We start from the raw sequence: 23,717 nt of genomic DNA on the forward strand, positions 1-23,717 counted from the left end.
TTCCTGGGAGGTGGTGGTGGGGTTGTTGGTGAGGGCGTGAGTTTATTTCCATGTGTAGAAGGTCCTCTACCAGTGTGAGAGCAGCCGACGTATGACGGTGCACGTGCACAGAATCATGCCTGAGCTGTGTGAAAAGCTCTGGGGACCCTGCAGGCCTCGGCTCAGCGGGGCGCACACACACGCACACGCACACGCACTCACACACATACACACACGCGCACACACACACACACACACACACACACACACACACACAAGGTCTCCTGCAGATACAGATGTGTGGTAGATACAGATGCTCTGTGCACCCACACGTCAGGGAGAGGAGCACGGCGATAGAGGAGTGCCAGGGTGAGAAAAAACAGGTAAATAAATAAATAAAGAGGGGATCTGCAAGCGTGCACAAATGAAGTGGCGCACTCAGCCTCTGATCATGTCCTCGCGCCGCTGCGCATGCGTCGCCAGAGCTGAAATCTCCCACGCGTCCTCTCACTCACGTGTGCTCCACTGCTCTACTTTCTCTCTGCCGGAGCCAGTTGGTTGGGCAAGCTCCCTCACACACACACACGCGCGCGCTTCAAAACAGGGAGGAGATATGAGGGAGGTATGCACCAAGAATGCTTGAGAATGGATTTGTTATGTTTTTTTATTGAAACGCTGGATTACAGTCGAAACAATGCACGTCTAGCGATTAATGTACGAGCAGGCAGTTGCAGTAAGCAACCTGCAAGCGCATGATTACTTTGCATTGCATGTCTACGGGTCTGCAGATTGGCACCGCCGCACGTGTTTGCGTAAAACATGTGGGAGTGAAAGATGGTGGATGGCTGGTGGAGAATAAAAAAAAGAAGAAAAAATAAAGCCAAACCCATAAGCGGCGTTGCAGAACATATTCCAGGACGCTGGCCTCGTCCCTCTCATCACCTCCACTCAAGTGGACCCTTTGGGCTCTTAATTATCTGTATCAGTCGGCTCGTGTGGGGCAGGGAAACCTTCATGACACAGGGTTAAGCAAAGCTGCCCTTCACTCATTACTAGGGTTGGAAACAAACAGCACTTGGACAGTATCATCAACAAAATGATCCAAATATTTCCAAACAATTTGTCTTTGAATCACTTCAAGTCCCCAGAAGGTCCCTGTTACGGACTACCGTAGACATGTGGTGATGTGGTAAAGCAGTCACTTATGTTCAATGAAGTTATCAAACTCCAACAATACAAATTACAATTGTGTCTCTCTAAAAGTTCTTAAAGTCCTCTATAGATGCTAAATACAGGAAATAAAAATACTTGGACCTAATTATCGATGGTGCCAAAAAAGGGAGGAGTCGACACCAACAGCTGATCAGCTGAAACGTTTTAGCTCAAGGAAGAAAAACTCCCAACATGATGCTGCCAAATAATTCATCTAATTAATGTGCCAAAAATCATTATGCCAGACTGTTTCAAAGCCCCGTGCTGAGGGGAATTTGTTGCAGCAACACTAAAACCTAAAACCACCAATCAGCATGATGGAGGTCATAAAAATGATGTGCACGTTATATTAGAAGATTATAAGATTGACTCAAACTAAGGAGGTAAAACAGGACATTTTCATTCCCTTCTCTTCACCTCCAGAAGTAAATACTGAAGAACTGGAGTCAAACGCATTCAGCGGCTAAACACTGACACGCTGACTCTATGCATCCATCGAGTTATTTGCAGTCTCTTTTCAACCCTCGCAGTGTGAAAAGCGAAAGGAGGGGAGAAACGATAAAGTGGATTGGACTAATCCACTTTGTGCCGGCACAAAAGCTTCTCGCCGCACCGACAACAAGGCATGAAAACACAGAAGTCGCACTCACACCCAGCGGCGCTCAAGGTCACCAGGTCCGAGAATTAAAGAACTCTGTGACATGTCAAACTGAGCCATGTGCAGGTTAGTGTGTGTGTGTGTGTGTGTGTGTGTGTGTGTGTGTGTGTGTGTGTGTCGCACACTGTACGTGCTGGTGTGCACATCTGAGAATAAACGCTCCGGGGAGGGAGGACATCTTCCCGGCAGCTGTCCAAGCTTCCCAGTAGCGGTGCAGGGGAGACCTCAGTGTGTGTGTGTGTGTGTGTGTGTGTGTGTGTGTGTGTGTGTGTGTGTGTGTGTTGGGGGGCGCGGGTACATGGGGGACAAGCGAGCGATGTAAGCAAATCTTCCAGGGCCAGTCTCTCCCCAGCGACAGCTGGACGGCCCCCTGCCTGCCGTCTGAGAGCCGAGCAGGCAGTCCGCAGCAGGGCTGAGATTTCAATGAAGCCTCCTCTGGTTTCTACTGCAGCACCGAGCAAGCGCACTTTAAATTAACTGTCACCTAAATGTCAAAATACCTCACTTTGCAAATTGTGCATTTTTTTTGTTGTTTTTTGTTTTTTTTATGTTAATATGTTAAATGGTGAAGAGTTTATATTCATTGAGTAGATTCTAAAACCAAAAAAACACTTATTATTATTTCTAATTCTTAGTTGAATTATTAATTGATGCATAAAGTCCTGTGCTCCCCGTTATCTTTACACAGACAATTTCCAAACTATTTTGAGTTAAATTCTTATTATCTTGTAATTAAGAAGAAGGAATGATTTGCATATCCCCTTCTGAAGAACCGCAATAGCTAATTTTTAGTTTATGTATCAAGGTGCTGTACTATGGAACAGTTTATTTGTATGTCTCTATGACTCAAAAGTTCATAGATTCTTAATACTGTAATAATCTGTATTTTTCTTGTCATTTCATCATTATTCAAATGTTTTAAAGCTAATTCATGTATTCTAAAGTATCATGTAATTCTGTGTTGTCAGTTATGTAGGCCTATGTACTGAGCTTATACAGTTTTGTAAAATATTGTTTTTATTTCTTTTGTTTTGTTTTTAGGGGGGAACCGCTTGGAAGGTTTTGGCTTTTCATGACCTCTCCTGCATCTTAACCTACATCTTTGCTTAACTTTTTTCCTTTGTATAATGTTTCTTTTTAAGTGCAAACAGTAAACAAAATTAAATTGTGGCTTTAGAAAATCCAGAAGTCGAACAGCATGTTGGCCTGATTTCTCCCGCTGGCTGCAGCCTCTCTGCTCCGAACGGACTGAGGGCCGACGACGTCTCTCAAACAAACCAGCAGGAAACGTCCTTGCAGCCTGAAGCGTCATGTTTTCAAACAGGACTGGAAGTTAGCAATTAAAAGTGTGAGATGATATCCACCGGTGACCGTCTCCATGGCAACTGTAAGGGCGATGCGCCGCGCACGTTGGCCCCGAGAAACAAATTTCACACCTCGACGGTCCACGGCTGCGTGGACACAGTCGACACCAAGCTGCTTTTTGCTGCTGTTGTTGTTGTTGTTGTTGTTGTTGTTGTCATCCAGTTACCTTGATATGTTGATGTATGTAGTTTCTCTACTTGCTGATACGCGACATCTGATCATCTCCAGCTTTTGCGTTTCTTTTCTTCCTTTCTTCCTTTCTTTTTGGTGACAGGCTGAGTTAGCCTTCGCCCTCCCTTCCCTTTTTGTCTTCCTCGCTCTCATTTGCGAGCGTCTCTGCACTGGTCTCACACCGATGCGCTGCTCATTAGGTTATTGTCAGACTCTGTTCTGACTGCTGCGTCTTCTCACTTTTTCTGCCCCTCTTCCGCCTGTGCTGCCGTGCAGTTTCCATCTTTTCATCTTCCTCCTTTGTCTCTTGGTGGCTGTAATGCGAGTGCAGCAGCAGCAGCAGCAGCAGCAGACCCTCCACGGATCCCGCTTTCCTCCTGAGCGTTTTCCTCTCCCTCCATATTTTTCTTCCCTCAGCCCTCGTCTGTTCAGTCGAGGAAGTGTTTTGTCAGGAATTAAAGGAGGCTAACAACCCGCCTCCCACACGCAAACATCCACACGTACATGTGTGTGTGCAGGAATCGTGACTGACAAAGATGCGCTGACGCTTGGAGCGCGCAGCAGAAAGGCATCACAAACGCAATCACACGTCTCCATGTTAACCCCCCACACCCCCACCCTTCCTCACCAACCCTCTATTACCCCTCCCCCAATACCCCTCCCCACCCCACCGAGCACAGGGCAGGTGAGAGGAGCAGAAATGGAGATGAGAGAAAGAAACAAGAGCGAAAGTGAGAGAAAGAGATGGTGTGAAAGGGAGGTGGGCGAGGACGGGTGAGGAAAAAGTGGAGACTGGCACGCTGGTGGAGTTCGGCTCCACCTCGATGGATGAAGAGTGCCATTCTCACATTTGTCCCCCAAACTCACTCTCTGATCCTCCCTAAACACTCCCGTCTGCTACAGGAAAACACCCAGGGCACCATCTCAGACTGTGTGTGTGTGTCTCTGTGTGTGTGTGGTTACTGTATTTTCAGACTGGCTCTTTAAAGACAAAACAGCAGAGTGAATTCCTTTGTTTGATTCATGAGTGGAGCGATTCACACCCACTTCAATCTCAGTGGATGAAAAGATTCTCCGCAACACTTCGATGTGAAAACATCTTCCACCCCCCACAAGGCGTTGCAGCTGTTCTGTTGAAACTAGCAAAACAAACCTAAAAACAAGCATGCAACATGCAAAACATCTGTGACATGGAAGCTGAAAACATCACTCAACCAAACTGAAGTTGATGATTGAAAGCAGCGGGAAAAGGTAGGAAAGGCCGCCATCACAGAGAAACTGCTGTTTCACCAAACTCAGCTCTGTCTCGACAAGATTACAAAAGAAAAAACACGTCAGTCCCTGATACACACACAGGATAGAAGTTCTCCCATCAAGAAAAACACTATGCTGAGTTTTAGCCTTCAGTTTCATTTCCAGAAGAGCAAATCTTGGAAAACAGATTCTGCCACGGTCGTCCTTTTTGTTTGTACTCATCATCTGCACGCACCAGTAGTTTGGGCTCTTTTTGCAAATGTAAAGGTGGCAGAGAGGAAAATCTTTGTGTTTTTGCATCCAGGGCTGGAACTCGGCAGGTGGATCCAGGCGTTTTCCTTTTGTTGTAGTGAACACACACACACACAGCAACAGGCGAGAAGACAGCGACTCTGTCAGTCAACCTATCATGACTAATCCTTTCAATTGAGAGCTCAAGAGTCACCTACTTCAGCCAATAGCTGATTATTCAGCCGTGTGGCAGCGTCAAGGTCAAGCGTGACTAATGACCAAAACATTTTCTCAGCTGAAGGGTGCTCGGCGTCAGTTGTCAGCATAGTCCCAGTCAGCTGACGGGCGGTGGAGACGCAATTACTGACTCGTGCTTACAGAGAGAAGCTCCGACTGTTCCAAAGAGTTTCAAGCAGTCAGTCGGTCAGTAAAGTTCTGGCTAAACTACTTTTGTCAACCTCAGCAGAGGTTCACCGAGCTTGTGAAGTCACGTAAGAGACGTCACGTCAGAGCTCGTTTCCATGCTAAAAAATGGATTTCATTCAACCTCGCGTGACCGTTTCAAGAAGCAAATGTGAAATGCACAACTTCAGATGTGATCAGCAGACTGAGATATTATCAGAGGCAGATCCAGGTTTCATATCTCTGTTTGCTGCCACTGGCCCGCAGTCATGTTTATCTTCTACAGTCATGAGGATTAGAGTTATTTTTATTATCCATGATTGCTTTCAACTGCGCTTTTTTAAATCCAGAAAACCAGGATTTGCCATTATACTTGATTCTAACTAGATCTACTGAGAATTATTATGTAAGATATGAAGAGTATCATTTTTGGCTTTAAAGGTCCAGTGTGTAAAATTTGACTTGATTTATTATTTTTATATTGGTAAACAGTCAACATACCGCTCATAAATACACTATTAAGAGTCTATATTCACAATTCAATAAAAGTAATTTGGTTTTCCTACCCTTAGAATGGTTCTCATATATACATAAAAATATACATACAGGCACAATGGACCTTTGAAAGGAATGTTTTGAAAAACTAGTGAATGTACGTGAAAAGTGTAGCCTTGTGAGAAGTGAGAGAAAAATTAAAAGAAAACTCCCTAAAACTCTGAATTAAATCCAACCAATCTTCATGACGCATGAGGGTTTCTGAGGATGCGGTACCTCTGTCAGAGACTTGTGCAGGAAAGACGCCGACTGGGGCGACATCTCCCAGGGTGACTTCTCCTCCACCAGGATGGCGTCCAGAGTGGCCTTCTCCAGCACCACGTCAAAGGAAGCGTCGGGGAAGGACAGGCGGCTGATGTCCATCTCGTGCCACGTCATGCCGGGACAGTCGCTGTGCCGGGCGCTCATCGTCTCAATGCACTTGGAGGAGTAGTCCACATTGGCGATTGAGTGGTAGCCGGCGCTGTACATGTCCCCACTCAGGCTGCTGTTCCCGCAACCTGCGGCAAAACAAGGAAAGACAAAGACAGACAAGATGTTTAGAGACTACAGCGTGAGGTGCAGGAAAGTGGTGCAATGATGGATGCCTCGCACACTCAACAAATGCCGTATTGCTGCCGTAGCAGAAGTGGCGTTGTCACGCAAGCTAATGTTCTGCGAGCTTCTGTTAGATATGGATTTGCAAATGTAGGCGAAAGAAAATGAGAAATATTAGCTCATAGACACACAGGAAAATGAGAAATATTAGCTCATAGACACACAGGAATTATTGTCAGATCGTTCAAAAAACATATTTTTTATATTTTATTTGTTATCTAAAAATATTTTACAGCCCAACTTACTTCTACTAATGCCTGAATATATTGATTGTTATGTATAGTGGCTGACGCTTTGACAATTTTTTTATTTGTGTGTGTGTGTGTCTGTCTGTCTGTTCTCAATGATAATCAAGTGTTGTTGTCTTTATCCATATACCACTGACCACATTGGCAGTGTTGAATGCAGGTTGAGTGGGTTGTCCAATGACCGATAGATTGGTGGTTCAAATCCTGCTCCATCCTAGTCTATTTCGTGTGTGTCCTTGGGCAAGACACTTAACCCTAAATTACTCCCAATGGGGCTAGGCAGCGCCTTGCATGGCAACAGCCACCCATTGGTGTGTGAATGGGTGAATGAGAGGCCTTTGTAAAGCACTTTGGGGTAACGTGAAGGTGCTGGAAAAGTGCAGCCCATTTCCCATTCATAATCTCATTCTGTCCTCTTCACCTGGTCTTCCCTTTGAATCAGTTTTCAAAAAATGTTTGTCTTCTTTGCTCTCTGATTTACTTGAATGTCACAAAGTCTTGGGGCAAGAGAATGTGCTTGTTTCCAGAGGGGACATTTATCAAAACATGCTCACTGATGCACTGGAACTGGCCAGATGACGATGTTGTAGAATCTCATGCTGATGTTGGCATATGATGACTTTGACACCTGAATCTGCGATGGCTTCGAAGCACACTAGACAAATGAGGGCAAATAGGTAAACAGCATTGGAGTGTACTGTGCTCACTAGGGGAAGCTTTCGACTGATGGGATAACGTGGGATTAATGTGCGTTGCCATCATGACAAACAGTGTCGGCACCGTGACAATCCCGTCCCTTGTGTGGAGTGAGTGTCGGACCTCGCACCTGAAAAGGTGTTCATTTTGTGAAAACTTCAGGCCGCCTGCAAAATCAATAGCAAAACAACACGTTTTCAACTCGAAGCGTCGCCTCATCGAGCCGAGAGACAAGCAAAAAAGAAAATAAAGAAAAGCGAGAAGCGAAACGAGCGCAAGGATGGAAGAAAAAAGTTGAGATGGAAAGACTCTCGTGAGGCCGGGCAAGATGAAAATAATCCACTGAATGCCAGCATTTCACCTTTAGGATCAGATGACTCATGCGCGGCGTTGGTGGAGGAGGTGGTAGGAGTAGGTGCGGAAGAAGAAAAAGGGGAAAGAAGCAGTCGGCGGAGGACATGGGGGAGTGGCACGCGCTTCCTCCAGGCTTCTTCCATTTTGTTGTATTGAAAACGGCAACATACCTTTGGCTTGTTTGGATGTTTGTGTGGGTTTTGTTCTCCCGCGCTATAGGTTGAGTTCAGACCAATGCCGTCCGGCACTGTGTTGATGTTAAATACAAGAAGTTCTGATGGCTAAACCGACTTGAATAGCGTTTATTGTTTTCAGTGTTTGGGAATGAGACCTGCGGTTTGGTTTAGTTTCTGACAAAACTGGTCTGGAAGCCGTCCGGGGCGGAAAACACCCGAGAAGGAGGTCCAGGCTGCAGGCATGATGGGTGGGGCTGTGACTTCCTGGCGGCACGTCGGCATCGACACCTCTGCCGAAGACGTGTGGCTTGCGCTTGTTATCACCTTCCTCCTTCACCTAATTACCAGCCTCGGAAAGCTGTCGCCGTGTGTGAATGTGTACGAGACTGATTTAGTTAGCGTGCTCACACGCCAAGCAACACGTTTGTAACGTCTTCACGGGCAGGTGTGCACCACACAGGAATCAACCTTATGTAATGCACTCGGCCTGCTTTTTCATTAGCGTGCGCAGTGACGGGATGAGATCAGACCTTGCTAGCACGGGGCGGGAACCCCGTTTAACTCCAGCACCACCTGCATTCTTGGTGGCTTCGATCCAACAAGGTGCTGGAAAAAAATTCTCCGGAGATTTTGGTCCATATTGACACAGTGGTGTCTCACTATTGCTGCAGATTTGTCATCTACGCATCCATGATGACTTGTTTAACCACATCTCAGAGTTGATTGGCTGGACTGAGATCTGGTGACTGTGGAGGCTAATTCAGTTTCAACCAGTTTCATATTATATGAACTTTGTGATGGATGAGACGAGGCTGGAGCGGCTATTTCTCTGTGACACTGTCCCCAAAACAATGGAGGAAATCTTTCAGCGGTGCTTGTCATACCGTGTGACGCTTTTCTTTTATGTGCATCAGTGATATAAGATAACAGGCTGGGCTGAGATGACAGAGGGCACAATCATTTAATTTAGACCACATTAATGCGAATTACGCCGTGCCAAAGTCAAGAGGCAGCTTTGGGAAATACCTTTATCGAGGAAGAAAAGTAGAAGCGACCCCAAAATATTTTACATAATTATCTACAAGAACACTTGAAGCGCACTAGATTTCAAAAACTTATATCACAATGAACTATCATCGGTTTGGCATTGCTCCAAAAAAAATGAATAATTAGTTCATAATTTAAAACTGCATGAACAAACTAAGCTCAAAAAATGATGAAACAAGGACAGACATTATGTATGTGGTTGCAAAACAATGAGAGGTTGCGGATTGGGTGCTTTCTAGAACGGGTTCAGTCACTCCTGCACCACACCACCCCAGTGTGCCAGACAGCATTCCCAAAGGGTTCCCTCCGCTGACACAACTTTGTGTGTGTGTGTGTGTGTGTGTGTGTGTGTGTGCGCATGTGTGTGTATGTGCGCGTGTTCTTTTTCCATGCACTCGGCGCTGAGGAAGCAGTGTCACATGACAGCTCATTCCTCGGGGTTGTCACGACAATTATAGTTGCCAGGCTATCACCAAGGCCACTGGTGTTATTTTAGCTCAGCTGGTGACCCCCTCAAACCTCTGACCTTTATACAAACACTCGCACACACAGAGGGGATGGGAGAATGTGCGTGGCACGTCCGTCAGCCGTCAAGCGTGCCTGGAAGGATGCAGTTGAGTTTGATTGCACGTTTTTACGATTTTTGATTTTTACATTTTCTGAACGTCCAGGTTGCTTTTACGTCCTCGGACAGAAGGAGTCTAAAAGATGTCAAGAGTGCATCCAGATGGGATTATCAGTTCAACTTTTAAAAGTTTAATGTCAACATGTTCTGCTGGCTTTGTGCGAGTGTGTGTGTGTGTGTGTGCACGCGCTTGTCTTTGCTATGGAAAATCTAAGCTTCCCCCTTCTTTAAATAGCATTGTGCAAACTCTGGCCGTTATCAGTCTTCCACTCCTCACATGTGTAAACAGTATATCGGACAAACAAACATTACAAACAAAACTTCTGCTAAACAGGAAATCCTAAACAGATAAGGATTTAGGGTTAACACCACACAACAACTGGATTGCACAAATCTCAACTCATACGCATATGATCTAAAAGAACACAAGAACCAAACATTGTTTTCATATTAAAAGGAATGAAGAGAGTTTGCACTGAAGGCTTTTCTTGTTTTGCTTTACTCCCAACAGACTTTGGTGAGAGTTTAGTTCAACAGCGCAGTGACACTGGCAGGAGGAACTCAGCTAACGATGCTCAGGGATCAATCAAACAATCAATCAGTCAATCAACTTATATGTGTAAAGCGCCAAATCTCATCCAAAAGCATCTTGAAGCGGTTTGCAAAATCCGTTAGAAACCAACTGATCCCTCCACAGTAAAGATGAAGCAGCAGTGGCCAGAAAAAAAAAGTACATATATACATATACTGTATGTGTGTGTGTGTGTGTGTGTGCATATATTCATGCATATATATATGAATAGATATATATTATGGATGAAATTAATGTGATTGGGCCATTTGAGAGTGTGAAAGACAGTTCACCCAGTCAGACTCCAAGATTGACCTTTTTCAATATGCTCGTCAGCAGATGGATACGTGAGATGAACCCAGAGGATTTCAGGAAATGTTCCATCTGTCATGCCAGGTCAGTTTGGGAGAGAAATGAAGAACGTTTGCTAAAACTGAGGGGCTTCCTCAGTGCACACAGAGTAACGCTCACACTGGAAATACATCTGGAACGTCAGTGAAAAAATTCTAATAAAGAAAATGTACCGTCAGGATGATGTGAGACATTTTACCTTCACTGTCAAGACTTTTTTTTAAGTGATTTATTTTTGAGGACTTCTCTATGGACATAACTTAAATGTTGTGAAACATATGTGCTGAGAAGAATGGAAAATTACTTGGAACAAATTATTCCTTTTCTGACTTTATGAAGTTTGTTTTCCTTTTGTCATATCTTGATTCAGTGAAGGTTTTTTTTTTGAAACGTGTCAATTATAATAGAAATGTTGCACTGCATAAACATTGGGAAAACAGTGTGATCAATGACTCACTTGACATTTTCAAAGGAATAAATTCTTCATGGGGGCTTTATTCACATTTATTTTTCCTTTATTAAAAAAAGAATATCTACAACTACAGTAATGCATTTCAAATGAACACAGCCAAATACAAACAGTGTCTTACTTTAGATTAAAAAGGTTTCCAAGGTTCCCATCGGCTAATCTAATTATTGAAACCTGGAGCGGCCCGACTCTTACTCAACGGGAGCTGCCGGAGTTCTGACCTTTGAGATATCGACTGACCTCCACCCGCATAAACAAACCATGTATGGTACTGAGGGGTGGTGGGTGGGGAACCCCTGTGAGTCAGCCAGCAGTGTGAAATATCAAAGGCGCTATCTCTGAGGTGACACGAGCCCAGCAGTGGAAACTCCATGATGTCATTGGAACGCCAGGCATCTGTCCACGTCCCAGATTGGACAAGACCCATTAAGGATGGCGGACGGCGCTGATGAAGGGCCCTTTTCAAATGTGTGTGTGTGTGTGTGTGTGGGGGGGGGGGGGTACCGCGATTCCGTCACCTCGCTCTGGGCTAGGCTCAAACTAAAGCCAGTGAAGCTTCGCAAATTTCAGCCGCCAACATTGTAAATGTTCAAATGCAACTCTGTGTTCACAAGTGTTTATTATCAGCAAAAGGGGAATTGAAGGCAGGACGTCATTGGCATAATTGTTTCGAGAAGCAAAACTGCATGCATGTGACAGTGTTGTTGGTATTTGTCTGCAACGTGTGATTAAATTGGTTGCGTCAGGTCACGGTCGGGGGGGTTTGCACATGCCTGCGTCTGCGTGTGTGTTCGGACCTTGACAGTGATGTCAGTAGACAGTGTCACACTGAGCCTTATTTCTACTCATTATCTCGCGTTACTCCCTTCTAAGTCCACTGATCCGTGGACAATCAAAAATAGGCAGTGGCACTAATGGCATTTGTACACATACAGTAGTTTGGACGACGTTGGGCTGCAAGGTAAAGGAGGGAACAACACAAAGCAAGCTTAGAGTTTTAAATGTGAAAGTCTCGCTCTGAGTGATTTCATCAGCAAAACAGCAAGGAGAGATAAACACCCCTGAGATGAGGACGTGTTTGTTTGACTTAAGCTGGGTTTTAATATCAAAAGAGGAGTTTGCTGATGGAAACAGTCGGGCAGCTCATTCGGACCTCACACTGAGCTCCCACACTGGAGGAGCCAGAGTGGAGAGGAGAGGAGGCAGGATGGAAAGAAACAGTGCAAGAGCGGGAGAAGAGATGCAAAAGTTGATAAATATCAAAGGGAGTTCATGGTGGAACAAGCTAAATAGTTCAAGCTCCTTCCATTATAGCATATATTATAACAAGTAAAGGAAAATATGCAAAACATTTTTGAAAAAAAGGCCAAATGAGGACAATGTGGAAATAGAACAAGGTGACGACCTCTTGTTGATGCAACGGTCTCAATGATTTGATGGCTTGATTTTGTTTCACACATGGTCATACAGAAACAAACTAGCCAGGGCAACTTTGGGTGTCTGTGGCACTTTTTCTCACCACAGGGGGCAGTCATCAGAACACCACTGGGCCTGAAGTCCTACCTGCCCATCTGCAGGAGCAAAGTTTTTGAGGCGTGTGCCCCCCCCCCCCCCCCCCCCCCCCTGCCAAAAAATCAAATACACACATATGGAGAAGCTGCATCACCAGCAGGTCCAATTAGAATTCTCTGAACCGGGTTCATTCTTCCAGGAAACCTGGAAAACCTGAGCCTTCAAAGCATCACCAGTTATGCAACTGTGTAAACAAGATAATTAATGATTCGATGATTAAGCGAGCGCCCATGACACTAGGGCTGTTTGGCTGCATACGAACATGTGCACACAGGCGTGTGCGGCTATGAGTGACGGAGGACTTTTGGAACGGCTCCACCGTATGATTCCGCCTCTCAGCTGGTGGCAAGCCCACAGCTTCTGTCCGGTCCAAAACGCCTATGGCCAACAGCAACATGTTTGGTTTATGGCAACCAGGAGGACAACCCGCTGTCTTTGCTGTCTTTCTAACTAGAATTGGAACAAAAATCACCCACCTTTTGTCCGTGTTAAAAATCAGAGTTTGAAAGAGCCATTTTTACTTTAAATTTCCTTAAAGTGAGAATGACATGAGAATTTTGTCTATACATGAAGTGGTGGGCTGCATATTAGCTTATAAAGTCTTCACTTTAATATTGTCAAGTTTTTAATGAATGTAATGATCCTGCCAAATAATATGCATAAATATTTATTTCTTCATATACGTCTGCTTGTTAATAGTCTTTGATGTGAAAAAATAATTTGCTTGTGTTTGGTTGGGTTGTTGGAAGACTGCATCTCTGATGCTTGGTCACATCTGCACAGATATCAGCTCTGAATAGACAAGACCAGATGCTTTTTCTTAGGTCTTTGTTTTTTACAGAGTAAGTCAAATCAAGACAAGCTCTCCAAGAGCACAAAACACTCAAGTGTGCCTTTAAATCTTTCTCTGTCTTCCAAAAATAGCTGAACAAACCAGGAATATGTGGCGGTGATCAAGAATGATGGATGAAGCAGTAGACGAAGCGTAGGCAGCTGTCAGACTGAAATAATAAACTGAGAAAAATGAAGCTGAGTGGTGAGACAACAGTAAACAGCAGGTCCAGTGGCAACACTCCCACCCTTAAATCAGTCCCTCAAATCGTTTTAGTTCATCCGTCAATATCTCACAAAACACAATCACTACTACTGTCTAGAGTCCAGGGTCTGATGACGTGGCTGAAGTCGTCAGCACAGGCCTCACATGCCTGTTTTTGGACTGTGGGAGGAAGCCAGAGAATGTGGATAGAACCCACACAGACACTGAGAGAACATACACATTCCACACAGAAAGGAATCGAACCCACAACCTTCTTGCTGTGAAGCGGCAGAGCTAAACACTGCGCCACCGTGTTGCCTAACGTGCAACACAGGCAAAATTGGAATCACGTCATCAAAGACCACAGATTAATCTGTGTGTGAAAAACTCTGTGGCTTATATCGATAGAAGTTCCCGATCGGAATCAACTGATTGGATACCGTGATGATCGCAGTGTCAGCTGATCACTGACAGATGCAGCAGCAAAAAGCCGCAGTGAAGCAGCATCGCACCTGTGTCACTTCTGATCGAGGTTGAATTTAAAAGCTCTTTCCGACCTCTTTTATCCCGCCCGGATGTATCAACACGTGTAGGTACTGCTGGTTCGACAATGTCATCACACAGTGCAGTGCAGTACAGTGCAGTGTAGTGCAGAGAGGCCGTCTTGATTTACAGAGGTGTGTCGCCTTGCACCACCCACACAAGTGTCCGGACCAAAAGATTTACGGCAGAACCCCCCCCCCCGTGGCAAGATGATGATTTCTCTTTGTTTCTACTGCTGATGCTTTTAACACTGCGCTTCATCACTGTATGTGTGCGCAGCAAAGTCAACAGAGCCCAGAGGGACTGAAACACTAAATATAGGTAGAGACAGTTTGTTCTCCTGACATAACATCCCGTCTTCTCGTGGACGGACACGGCTGTCGGTGACTTGTGTCTTACCTGTGAGCGGTGATGCTTCAGCACAGTTTGACTCAGCGGAAAAACACAGAGTAAAGATAAGGCAAATTGAGGAAACACGGTGTGTGACAAAGATTGCTCAGATATAACTGCAATTAGACGGAAAAAGATGTCAAAACGACATTCCCCCTTTGAAAATGTTAAACGACCAGAAAAAGTGTCAGGGAACAGCAGTGCAGCCACTTTCAATTAGCCACCTACCAAGACCAAGTCTGTGACTATTAAATGGCCCAAAGAGCACAGGTGTGTTTAAAAATCCCAAAACACACTTGCTATGAGCTGCTGGTCACACACACACACACACACACACACACACACACACACACACACACACACACACACACACACACACACACACACACACACACACACACACAGAGCTTGAAACTCGACTAGTTAATTTTCTGCCAAGTTGGCAGATGAGTTTGTCAGTTCAAGGTGCCTGCCGCTGTATGTAAATGGCCCCATTGCCTGACCTTGGCGTGATTATGCAGTATGGATCAGGTTGTACAGATGAGAGGGAACCAGGATCCGTCCGGCGCAGGAGCTTTATGGCTGAGCAAGCACATCGATCCCTGCAGGAGAAATAGCATGTCTCCCTGCAGTGTCATTGTGTCACCGTCTCCTCTGAATCAGGCCCGCTCATGGAAATTATTGGCATCGCCACCGTGAGCTCACTCTGCAACGGGCCGGCTGGATCAATGCACAACACTCAGGGAGTGCACATTGGTCAGGCAGACTGAGACATGATTGTTTTTCTTCTGCAGGAGTATTTTATTTATTCATTCATTCATTCATTCATTCCTTCATTCCTTCATTCCTTCAATTTTGAGCTGCAACAACTAAGGCCCATCGTACATTGCATAGAACAGACAGAAAACCCGGCAGTCTGCATGAGAAAAAAAGTAAAGATTTATCGTAAGAGATTGTTGCAAGTAAATGAAAGACATGCAGCAAACGTTTATGGCATTTATGTCCTGTTTTGTTGCTATTTTACACTAATCACCACAAATAAAAAGTAGTTAATGTACCAAGTTAGCAGTGACACATCATGATGTCTGTGTTTAACTATTTTATTTTGGGTCAAAGAGAAAGATTTATCCTGGACAATCACGTTGCAACCTTTAATAAACTAATTTGAGTCCTAATCTCAAACACAGTTCAGTAACCGGACGGTGCTCTTTGCCAACCTCTGGCTGCTCAACCGAGAGTGTAATGTCCACGTTCATGACGTTTCACTCTGGAACCTAAAGATTTGTGAAAAAAAGGGGGGGGGGGCCAAACTGTAATAAACGTAGTGAGAGAGGGTGGGTCTGTTTTCCGTACACGGGGTATTAATAAATGGCGCTGCTACGATCTGCCAGCGGTGAGCAGCTGACAGCAGTAAAGTTGCTAACGAAGAGTGAGTCAGCCTCAGACGGACGAAAAAAAATGGTTGATTAATTCTGGATTTTTCCTGCCCTCCGCTGGTGCGTCGCCACATGCAATATGCTCATTCCTCATCGTTACTCACCGTAGCTTACTGACAGATACTCACACTCTCTCTCTCACACACACACACACACACACACACACACACACACACACACACACACACACACACACACTTGTTTATTTTTAATTTTCCTCTCTACATTCCAGGCTCCATCTTTCCGAGCCTCTTGCATATCAGGGGGAGGCGAAGAGAGGCTGTGCAGCCGTGCACCTGCTGCCATAGTGACTGAGTGCAAGACAAGCCCTCGCCACCACGCAAACACACTGAGACACACACACACACACACACCAAGAGACACGCATGATGGCCTGTTCTCGCCAAATCACATCCACTTCCTGCTTAGCGGGACCGGGATGTTCTTCATCTTTGGAAAGAAACAAATAGGTGGAGGAGATTGGAAGAGGAGGAGGTGAGAAGGACGACTGTGTGTGTGTGTGTGTGTGTGTGTGTGAGTGTGTGAAGAAGAGAAAAAAAGAGATAAACACAGTAAGGGTGTGTTAACAGCAAACACCCTCCACTAAGTCTGGTCAAAACACAGTTTATTCACCTTTTCACAAAACAACAAAAGCAGCTCTTTTGAGAGTTTTTAAAATGCTAACACGAGTTCACGCTACCCCTTCTAAGGAGGCTGCAGTGGACCTGGAGTTCATGATGTAGGTTTAACAGTTTCAAGATTTGGGTGATTTTTTTTCCTTCTGTGAAATTCCAGAGAGGTGCTGTGGGTTAAAAAATCTCACCTCCTCTATTCAAGGTTGCGGGTGGGAAACGGGTGAAATTAGTTTTTTGCTTGTGCCCCTTTAAGCGCTGCGTCTCACATCTGCTGAAGTCAGACTAAGGCAGTGATGTAGCGCTCTCCAAAAAGAGGAACTACTTATATGGTCAAGGTTGCGGGAACCGCAAGAGGGTCAGTGAATGCCATGGCACCGCCGTGATGCCAGGGCTGCTCCGGGAAATACCTGCTGCCGGATTACCGGCTTCGGAAGCGCTCGACTGATCAGCGAGCTGGGGAACAGGAGTGACGTTGGATTTTTATTTTATTATCTCAATTATTTTGGAAATAGGACAGTGAGGTTGCCGGTGATTCACGAGAGTGAAATGAGGTAATTGGCAAGTGTGATGACGTGGAAGCAGTGTGACGTGTCCCCAGTGTTCCTCTAAACCTCCCCTCCCCTGCCCTCCTCTCCTCTCCGCTGCGCTCTCTATTAGGCATCCTCTGCTGCAGCGCCGACTCCAACTGCATACTTGATGAGAGAGTCAGCACAGCTCCTCTCAGCACACGCACACACACACACACACACACACACACACACACACACACACACACACACACACACACACACACACACACACACACACACACACACACACACAATCTCTCTGTCTCTGTTTGACGAGCTGGTGGTGCCAGGCTATGTGCTGAGTCTGGCACTGATCCTGAACACACTGCCTGACTCTCTAATTCACTCCCACTGATACATGGACCAACACATGAGGAGCACACTGGAAGAGTTCCTCCGTTGCCCACCTGTGCAAAAATGAGGAACGAATGACACGTGGATGAATCAACTCCCGGGAGAAAATGTGACATTTCTACAATGTGGATGTAATGGCAGGTAAATGCATTATTAATGGTGCTGGCCCTTGTTACGGAAAACAGCACATTTGCAACCTAAATTTCAGCTTTGTCCAAATGTTGGTGAAGCAAATTGAAAGAGGCAAGTAGCTTTGTTTGGTCCCAAAAGGAAGTTTAAGTCTCCGAGCCTCCACTTAGAATGACTAGTTGCTGCTATTACACAGAGAGATACAAATACAGCTAAGATCATTTCTACCTTTGAGGAATATGTCACAAATTCTTTACCCATATTCTTCTTTGAAGTGTCTCCTACTTATTGGTTGCCCACAACCTAAACCCCAGAAAGCAAAGCCAAAAACAACGGTGAGACTGAGTCACCGCGTGGCCCATGTGGGGTGAACCTGCCGAGGGTCCAGTGGTGACCTCACTTCCTGACCCCAGACACACCTGAGGCCAAGCTCACAGCTGCTCCGGTACTTTCCCAGCTTAACGAGAACACAGGTGGGAAAAAATAAACTCGAAGGGGTCTGTGCGTGTGTGCGTGTGTGTGCGTACGTACGTGCATGGTCCTGCAGGAAAATAAATAAATATTATTATTACTAACAACAACAATAATGATAATAATAATAATGATAATAATAATGATAATAATAATAATGATAATAATAATAATAATAATAATAATAATAATAATAATAATAATAATTTTCCTTTGTGCTAAATGAAAGAGTGAGACATTCTATTTCTGGTTCCCTTCTAATGCCAGTTGTGCTGTAACTTCAGGTTGGTGGTTAGTGGAAAGAAGTCTGCGGCCCTGCTTTTCGTTACCTTGAAAGTGAAACACATCTCCGCACTGAGGACACAGTGAGTTAGCCGACAGCTAAGCTGCTAACAGCTGATTTGTTGAGGTCGTCTCAAGTCACAGTCACAGTCAAACACAAACAACATTACTGAATGTTGAACAGGTGCTTGGATCGATGCCTTCTGTCTGGTATCGGATGACCCAAACTGCATCAAAGTCCCAATACCAGTATTGGATCGGGTCGGTCCCACCAGCGGTCAAAATGGCTGATACTCTAAGGTGCCGAGTGCCATTAGCCCTCAACCTTTTATTCATTAGCTACACACCCCGCAGAGTTTCTCTGCTCGCTCATTTAAGTCCTAACAGAAACACAACTGGAGCACCAAATGTTCATCCTCCCGACCAAAGTCCATTAATCTCATTCACTACGGCCCTCATTGAGAGTTTGGAGGGAAATGCATGGGGGGCGGGGAGGGGAGAAAGATTAAGACTTTAAACAAAAACAAATGGACCAAACGGGAAGAGCGGGAGCCAGAGAGCGAGATGGACGGCTTCTCAGAAAGGAGGGAGTTGCTTGGCAAGGGTAAAGTCTGCTGCCAAAAAAAAGTGGTTACATCATCGCAGGTCAGCGAGGCAAAAGTGTAATCATGGCAGAGATGAGATGATGAGGGGATCAGGGAGGGAGGAGGGGTGGGCAGAGCAGATGTCAGCTCCTGAAGATGAAAACCAACTAGACGAGCGACAAACAAGGCACACCGACAGAAGCTGGCGGCCGGCGAGGGTCTGAACGGCGGAACGTGAACACACCTCAGCGAAGACTGAGCCAAAGTCGCGGTGGAACGTCTCTCACCCGTAAAAAGGTGCAAGTCGGACGGAACAACAACAAAAACACTCAAAGAAAAAGCAGCAGGACACCAACTCCACCCCTCCTTCATCTCCATCTCTCCTTCCTTCACCTTTCCTCCCTCCACCTCGCTCTAATGTATATTATGTAACTGAGCTATTGACTCCACAGAGGCAACGGTTGCCAGGGACAAAGTGCAAAAATTCTTCGTGCGGAGGGTAAACACAGAGCGACAGACACATTTTGATTGGTTAGAAAATAACATTTAAAAAAAACAGAGGAGATCAGAACATGGAGCGCAAGGCGTGACAGACGTTGCCACGAGTCGTGAGGAGAACCTGACAAATAAAAAAACAGCAAAACAGGAAGGCAGCAGAGATTAAAGAGGGAAAAGGAGGAAAGGTGATAAAGATTGAAAATCACCACAAGAACAGATGGAGGAAAACATGCTCACATGCATCTGAAATATTTTGTTTTGTTTTGCTTTTTACAGAAAAACAACTAAAATCAAGTAAAGACCCTTTAAATGAAACGGTCTTTCTTTTTGAGATCTACATAAAACTAAATCAACAATTAAAGGCAAACAAGGAAACAAGACAGTCTGACATAGAGCTGAGGTTTTTCATTTCTATCTATCTATGCTGAAGATCCAGCCAGAACATTTCAATACAATATCTGTGACAACATAAATGATGTTTGTGGGCCGCATTAAAGAAAAAGAAATGCTGCATGTGTGCGAACTCAACAAAGTCAACAGAGCCCAGAGGGGTGAAAACTGGAGAGAAAAGGACTAGTAAGTCGCGTGTGTTGTGGAAATTTTGAAATGAAGAGATCCAACATCCGAACTGGTCTGCGTTGAGTTTATTTGAGCGGATCCGGGCTCCTACACACACACTCTGATGGTGTCTGTAGGACTGCCAAGAGGAACAAAAGGAGGTCCGGCGTGCGTATCGATACTTCCTGAAGCAGTTTTACTCAGGGTGACAAACGGTCACGGAGCGAGCACTGATCAGCTTCACTACAGCTCCATAAAGCAGGCGTGCGATGGCAGACACCACATTAATCATCCCAGCATAATGCACGGCGCCACGGCCAAATGGGACCTGGGCTCTTTAAACTAAGAGCTACGTCTTGTTCCAGCGAGCGAGAGACACTTCATCAGGCCGCCACACACAGCCGGTCAGTCAGCGGCGGCACGCATCCCAATGCAACACTTTCTGTCCAGTTTGGCTTTGTGTGTGTGTGCATGCATGAATGTCTGCGCGGGTTTAAGAGTGTGTGTATTTTAATCTGCATGAGAACATGAGATCTGGAAAGCCTCCCAAAAGTGGGATTTGTGAAATCTGCAGTTAGAATCTTTTTTTTCTTCCCCTAATAATCTGTCTTCTTTCCTGACTGAGATGGCTTCCACTCGTTTTGCAGACACTATGCAGGTGAACTGATCGTCCATTTAAATCCTGCACACATTTGATGACTGTTTTGTCAAAAGCCCTTCAAAAGCACAGCAATACGATCAGGACGCCCCCTGGTGGTGGACTCAAGACAGACTCCGCCTTTTCCATGACATCACGCAGGGCACGCGCCAAACCAAAACTAATTCTGAAGTACCTACAAGCGGCTCCCTGTCACCGTTACCACCATGAAAACACTTCATAGCTGTGAGCCATCAGCTAAGTGGCCTCCAACCTGAAAATGTAAAAATGAACTTCAAACAATCTGTGAAATCAAGTGTAGATTTACGGGAAGTGACAAACAGCATGACACACTCCGTGCGGCTTCACAGAGTTCAGATTAGCCGTCTGTTTCCAGCAGCGGGTCTGCATCTCTCACTGGTGAAGATGCAGGACTCCTGCCTTGGACGTGTGTGTGTCAAACATTTTCTTTCACTGAACGCCAAACCTTGATAAAAGAGCTTTGTGAAGCACGCCTGCGCTCATAAAGCTTTGCACGCAGAAACAAGAGCACCCACTTGTTATTACAGTAAAAATTAAGATTTAACAATGTGTTTAATTTTCGAATTTTTTTGTTTTGTATTTGGTTTTTTAAATATTGTCTCAGGATGTAGGTAGCCATGGCAACAGGCAGAGGAACTTGCTCTGCAAAGGTGGTGCGAGTTTCTCTCCCCTCCGCCATAATTTAATACTGCCGGGATGTGAGGACTTGTCTTGTGCTGCCTCAAACAAACAAACACACTCAAACTCAAACTTAATTTTCTTGCTCAGTTGAAAATCTGTCAGTTTTTCCCCTCCCCTGCATGTGTGTGTGTGTGTGTGTGTGTGTGTGTGCTTGCACGTGTGCTGGCGAGAGCGGCCATCGCGAGGTCCAGTTCTCAGGTGAAGTCAACGAAACACAGAGGACCATCTGTTTTCTTGCTCCCTGTGCAGGCCGATGTAGGCCACGCATGAAGAAAGTTGTTTGTCACGCTCTGATGGTGCAAGGTGATCCCAGAGCCACAGGACCAAATGATCGTCCATCCAGACCAAGCGAGGCTCCTCCTTAAAACGCCGTGAGCAGCCCCGGCCGCTGCATCGCAGAGCCTGTCGCGGCCGTCTGGAAGTTACAGCTCAGAGAAAATGTTGGACGTTTGCTAGTTTCACACAGCGCAGACACGACGGGGGAGGAGAGTGGAAGTGCAGCGATGCAACGTGCACGCACGCAACACAAACACACACTGTAGCTCATTACTCCCTGTTGTACGGTTTCATTTGTCTGACTGAACGCCCTTCCTTGCTCTCTGATTGGTCCACCTACAGGACCTCCAGACCTCCAGTGGGCTGATAAACATGGACGGTGCAGAGGGGAGCCACCGGGAGCAAACGTCCTTCAGCTTCAGTGGGATCTGCACTTCACTGGAGTCGTGTTGATGCATTCTGCAGGCCACCGCTCACGGGTCAGCGCATTGCAGCATTTATGGCATTCGATAATGAAATCGATCATCAAAAACCATAAACGAAAATGACCAGCGTTTTTATATGCCCGCAAAAACTGTGTTCAGTACGTTTTGGGACTGACGACGCAAAATGCAAATCACTTCTCAGCATCACGCTCCACAAACAGGAACCCTCTCACAACCACCGACAAGGTGCAACAAGACGACAAATTCACCTGAATCAACTTTTCTTCAAGGCTGAGAGAAAGCCTTTCATCTTAATTATGAGGGAATAAAAAAAACTTAAATTCACTTTGTTTGCGCATGCATGCGCACAGTGTGTGTGTGTGTGTGTGTGTGTGTGTGTGTGTGTGTGTGTGTGTGTGTGTCAAACAAGCGAAAGTGATGGAGAGTTACGTAAGAATATCGTGACCGAGGCAAACTGACTCTGTTGTTGCATGCCATATCAGAAGAAGTGAGAGACAGGGAGACTGAGATGTGCGCACAGCCAAAAAGTAAAGCTGTGACTCTGGGACAAGCACTGACTTGTGTCCACAGACAGACAGACAGACAGACAGACAGACAGACAGACAGACAGGGAATTAGACAGTCAACCAGGGAGCAACTGTAGGAAGACGGTGCAAACACCAGTGAGTACGTGAGTACACAGCTGGGAGATTCAGACAGATCCGCAGACAGACAGACAGACAGACAGACAGACATGATCCAGGAGAACCAGTGGTGGGGCTGTCCGTTTGTGCTTTCAGCACTGCAAGCAATGTTACGTAACAAATCTGCCGCAGACACACAAAGTCAGTACTCTTCTAAAAATCCAATTGGACACACACACACACACACACACACACACACACACACACACACACACACACACACACACACACATACACAGGAAATGAAGCATTTAACTCCGTCTCAGTGATGCCACAGAGGTGAGTGCCAAGGAGACACTGAACAGAATACAAGCTGTGGTCGACCAAACAGCGCTACTACCTCAACAATGCTAAATGCTAAAGCTGCCACCAGTGCTCGCTGATACATTGCCCCGAGGTGAGGCTGAAACATCACTGGTTGCTATGCAATAAGGCCAAAGCCAGTTTAAATTGCTCTGAAAGCAAACACACACACAAAAGCCCAGCCGATTGGCAGTCAGCGCTCACTTAAGCTTTTGTGCCTGACCAATCAGAGTGGACAGGGCTTTTCTTGCCACCGAGGTCTTAAAGGGGACTGAGCTCAACTTCTTTTCTGAGTTTCAGAGTTCATGTGATGGAAATACAGGCTGCAAACTAAGGCTTCACTGCCGTTTGTCTCCTCGCGATCTTCCAAACTGAGCCTCGGCCTCTCAGCCGTGACCGAGGAGTGGAACCCTGAGTTACCTCACGCGGCCTGCAGCAACAATGTGTCACCGCGTGGCGCTGCTGAACGGATCAGGGTGACAGTGACGCACACACGGTGCCATTACCATCAGGGCCTGACAGGGCTTTCCCCCCGCTGGAGCGCAGTGTGGCGATCGCTGGGTGAAGACAACGGTACGTCCGCAATACTCCTGGTACTTCACACAGGTTTTTGTGATGGAAGCGAGCGAAC

At 45.7% G+C, this 23,717-nt stretch overlaps 1 protein-coding gene across 1 annotated transcript in view; it reads right to left on the reverse strand.

Moving 5' to 3' along the window:
* ece2a (endothelin converting enzyme 2a) overlaps positions 1 to 23,717 on the reverse strand; it is a 53,585-nt gene that overhangs the window by 21,955 nt on the left and 7,913 nt on the right. The window contains exon 3 of the mRNA XM_076021247.1: positions 6,044 to 6,327. Coding sequence (XP_075877362.1) covers positions 6,044 to 6,327 — 284 coding nt within the window. The remainder of the gene's footprint in view (positions 1 to 6,043; positions 6,328 to 23,717) is intronic.

This window comes from Nelusetta ayraudi, unplaced genomic scaffold, assembly GCF_046127955.1.
Source record: "Nelusetta ayraudi isolate G7.1 ecotype Tasmania unplaced genomic scaffold, CSIRO-AGI_Nayr_v1 ptg000011l, whole genome shotgun sequence".
NCBI lineage: Eukaryota > Metazoa > Chordata > Actinopteri > Tetraodontiformes > Monacanthidae > Nelusetta > Nelusetta ayraudi.